This window comes from Arachis duranensis, chromosome 5 (genome assembly GCF_000817695.3).
Source record: "Arachis duranensis cultivar V14167 chromosome 5, aradu.V14167.gnm2.J7QH, whole genome shotgun sequence".
Classification (NCBI taxonomy): domain Eukaryota; kingdom Viridiplantae; phylum Streptophyta; class Magnoliopsida; order Fabales; family Fabaceae; genus Arachis; species Arachis duranensis.
This window is the reverse complement of record NC_029776.3, coordinates 80,859,624-80,863,162: the sequence shown is the minus strand read 5'-3', so window position 1 is coordinate 80,863,162 and position 3,539 is coordinate 80,859,624. Positions and strand designations below refer to the sequence as shown.

The 3,539-nt window shown below is 27.9% G+C and overlaps 1 protein-coding gene across 1 annotated transcript in view; it reads right to left on the bottom strand.

The window, feature by feature from the left end:
* The window catches only part of LOC107489726 (ABC transporter G family member 11), a gene marked incomplete in the record, with an annotated part of 5,627 nt that extends 5,051 nt beyond the window's left edge, over nucleotides 1-576 (bottom strand). Inside the window, 1 exon segment of the mRNA XM_016110476.3 lies at nucleotides 1-576. Within this exon segment, the coding sequence (XP_015965962.1) occupies nucleotides 1-263 (263 nt within the window).
* Nucleotides 577-3,539: the final 2,963 nt, after the last annotated feature.

Sequence of the window (3,539 nt, the reverse complement as noted above, 5' to 3'; positions counted from 1 at the left end):
GAGGGGCCCATGAGTGCAGTGAAGGTTCCAGGCTCAGCATAACCCGTTAAACCTTCTAGAACATTTTGCGTCTCTCCGTTGCTGAGAGTGACCATAACCGTCAGATCCTTCCACGTCAGCCTGGCCGATACGTCTCCGATGAACTCCGTGTCCGTCTTCTCCCTCCAAAGAGTCTCACTCAGAGGACTCAACGCCGGAACCACCCCTCCTCCATTGTTATTATTATTATTATTCCCCGAAGGTTTACTTGCCTCTATCTCCATAACCACTTCACTAGTTACTTTCGATTGATCAGAAACTGCATATAATATAGAGGCAAAAGAAAAAGGACAAAAGGGTAATTACAAGTGTATGTTTGTGTTTATAGACCTAAAAGGAGTAACATGAGTTTTGTGAGGGTGAATGAGAAAGTTGTGTGTGTTGAGAAGCTTTGACTGAGTAGGAAGCGATGAAGGGTTTAAGAGAGATGATGTCCCATGCAAAAAGGGTTTAGTTTATGGTATGCGAATATGAATATGAATATGAATGAAGCACTATAATTAACTAGAGAGAGAGAGAGGAAGATGATGAGGTGCTGAAGGTTGAGCCATTTTATGGAGCAATTAATGGATACAGCTAGTTGTTGGTAGCTAACATTTAATGCCAAAACCGACCCCCATTTAACTCAAGGCATGTGTTATTATTAATATATATTTTTTAACAATAATACTGTGTGTATGTGCGCCCCCTCTTTCAGTAAGCATATCTGTATGTATGACTCTATCCGTCGCATCCTCCATTCACATTTTACTCTTTCTAATTAACATAATTATTCATAATTCATAAATCTATGTACTAATATTGTGCCGTGTAATATCAACATGCATGGTATGGTAGTTATGGCTGCCATGCCCTAGCTCATTATTAGTAAATTATTAGGAAATTAAAAATATTTTATATGCTTTTTTAATTTTAAAGTCATAAAAATATAAATATTTGATTATATATATAATAATTAAAAAGGTAAAAAAAAACCTATTTTTTGGATTGTGAAACCAACCTTTTTTTCTTTTTTTTTTATCTAATTTATTTTATTGGTATGCAAATGTATGCAGCAGTTATCGTTGAAAGATGAGGATTGATTGAGAAGAGGGCTATCCACGTGAGGCCAATATAATGAACCAATTAATATACGAGTTGTTTTGATGAATGACCCAATAGCCTTATCACTTTCAGTTGAAATTCCGTACTTTCCTTCGTATGAAGGATTTTATTTTAATTTGTTCTTCAAGTAATTAACTAGGGTTGGAAGGAGTTGGGAGTGGAGAATTGGTTAAGTGTTACAACCACATATAAATGATAGATATAGAAGAAGGAATATATGCATAATTGGTTTGGAGAACAACTATTTTTGTATAAAAAAAGATGCAAAATATATTAATTAATATTTTAAAATATAATATGTTTATTTATATTTTATCTGTCAAATATATACAATTTTTATGTCTCTGCTTATTATTAGATATGTAATGGTGATGATGAGAGCAAAATGTCATGCATGATATTTTGTATGGTGTTGTTGATAAAATTATTATTATAATATATGTATGATTTTATTTCATACCCACTTTTTGTGTAATTTATATTTTACTTTTTATATATGGGTATATTTTGAGTGAAAAACACTTGTTAAATTATTGTAATAAGCACCATATATATAGGTATGTATAGGGTTAGTTGCAATTGAAGGGCAACCACATTTGCCTCATGTATGTAATGAGTTAGGTATGGCAAAGAAGCTAGTAAAGGCAAAGCTCATACTGAAGCCCAAGTAGTTATGATCGATGATTGGAATTTTCTTAGCATATAAGTAATTTAATATTAAATGAATAATGAATATACAAATAAATAAATTATTAATATTTGATAGCTAGAGAATTGACACAATATGTATGCCTAACTACTTGCTGCTCGTTAGCCAGAACATGAAAAAGTCGTTCATTGTTTCAACTTAAAGGATCTTGCTAATAATGATGACCGTAAAAATATTTTAAATTTTTTTATTATAGATTGTAGACAAATTATTAGATACTTTTTTATATTTTTAATATATTAAATATACCAAAAGAAAATATATTATTTTCTTAACCAGTGTTCTTATATAGATAATTTTTTTAGCTAAAGCCATAACTTAATTAATTAGTACCTTTTTTTTAGTTGAATAAAGACTAGCTATTTTAATTATTGAAGCAAACTACTGTAATTATTATACAGTAGTTCTAGCTAGGAAGGTGACATTTTGATTACTGATCCAATAATATATATGACTTTTTACTGAATCATTTCATAAGGGTAGATATATATAGGTCTGTAGTTAATAAGAAAAATGGAGAAGATTTTAGATATTATTATGCAAAGGATAACTTTGAGTTTCAGGGGTGAGAAAAAGAAAGGTTCGTTTAATCAACATCATTTAGTGGTCCCAAAACTTCTTTAGATAAAAGAGAAGAGAAGTGTAGTTGAGAATTGAGATAGATTTTAGTAAGTAGCTAGTAACCTTGTAGAAATTAAAGAAAGATTGATATTTAATTTGATTGAGATGTTTAACATTTGTCTTGTCCATCTCCACATCAGTTGTAGAGAGAGGTTAGTTTACATTTAATTCTAATTAAAGCAAAGCATCTGCTTCATTATTATTCAACTGTGGATATAATATGATTTGTTTATATGTCAATTGTCATCACTAGCTATATATTAATATAACATGCATGTTTTGTAATATGTAACTAAGATACTTAATTAGTCAAGATTAACTAGTTTTTATCATGGTTGAAAGATTTATATAACTCCTTTATTATTATTGATAATAAAAAATATTATTTGTACATTAAAATTAATTATCATATATTTATGTATAAATATATGCATAATTTAACTTATTTTTAATATATAATTTATATTTTAAGGTGTATATGACTGATTAATAATATATATCTATTTTAATTTTAACAACAACTTTTTAATCACATTTTGAATATCTCATTATGAATATATATAATTTTTATGTCAATAGATACTAGACATGAAAAACCTCGAATAAACAACAATAACAATATACTACATACACGTACAAAATCAATTATTAAATTAGTCTCTTAAATAAAATATATATTAAATTAAAAAATACACAATAAAAATAAATAAACATATAATACATATAAATATACAGAAATATATATTGATTTATTTTTTTATTTACATATAATATTTTTGTGATACTAATGATCTTTTATATAAAATATAGAAATGGTATCTAAAGTAGAGTTGATCATAAGTGAGAAGCAAGGATTGTGTATCTAAGTATCTAACGACTGACAATATATAAAAGAAAAATATTGGATCTAATGCATTATTATTAATTTATTATTATCCAATTAATCTCTCACAATGCAATTGGTTTTCAAGAAAGATAGAATTTAAGTTTGACAATAATCAACATAGATTGAATATTGGATGTGTGTATGTTTTGACATTTTTCCCTTTCTTTTAGTAGATGAGGG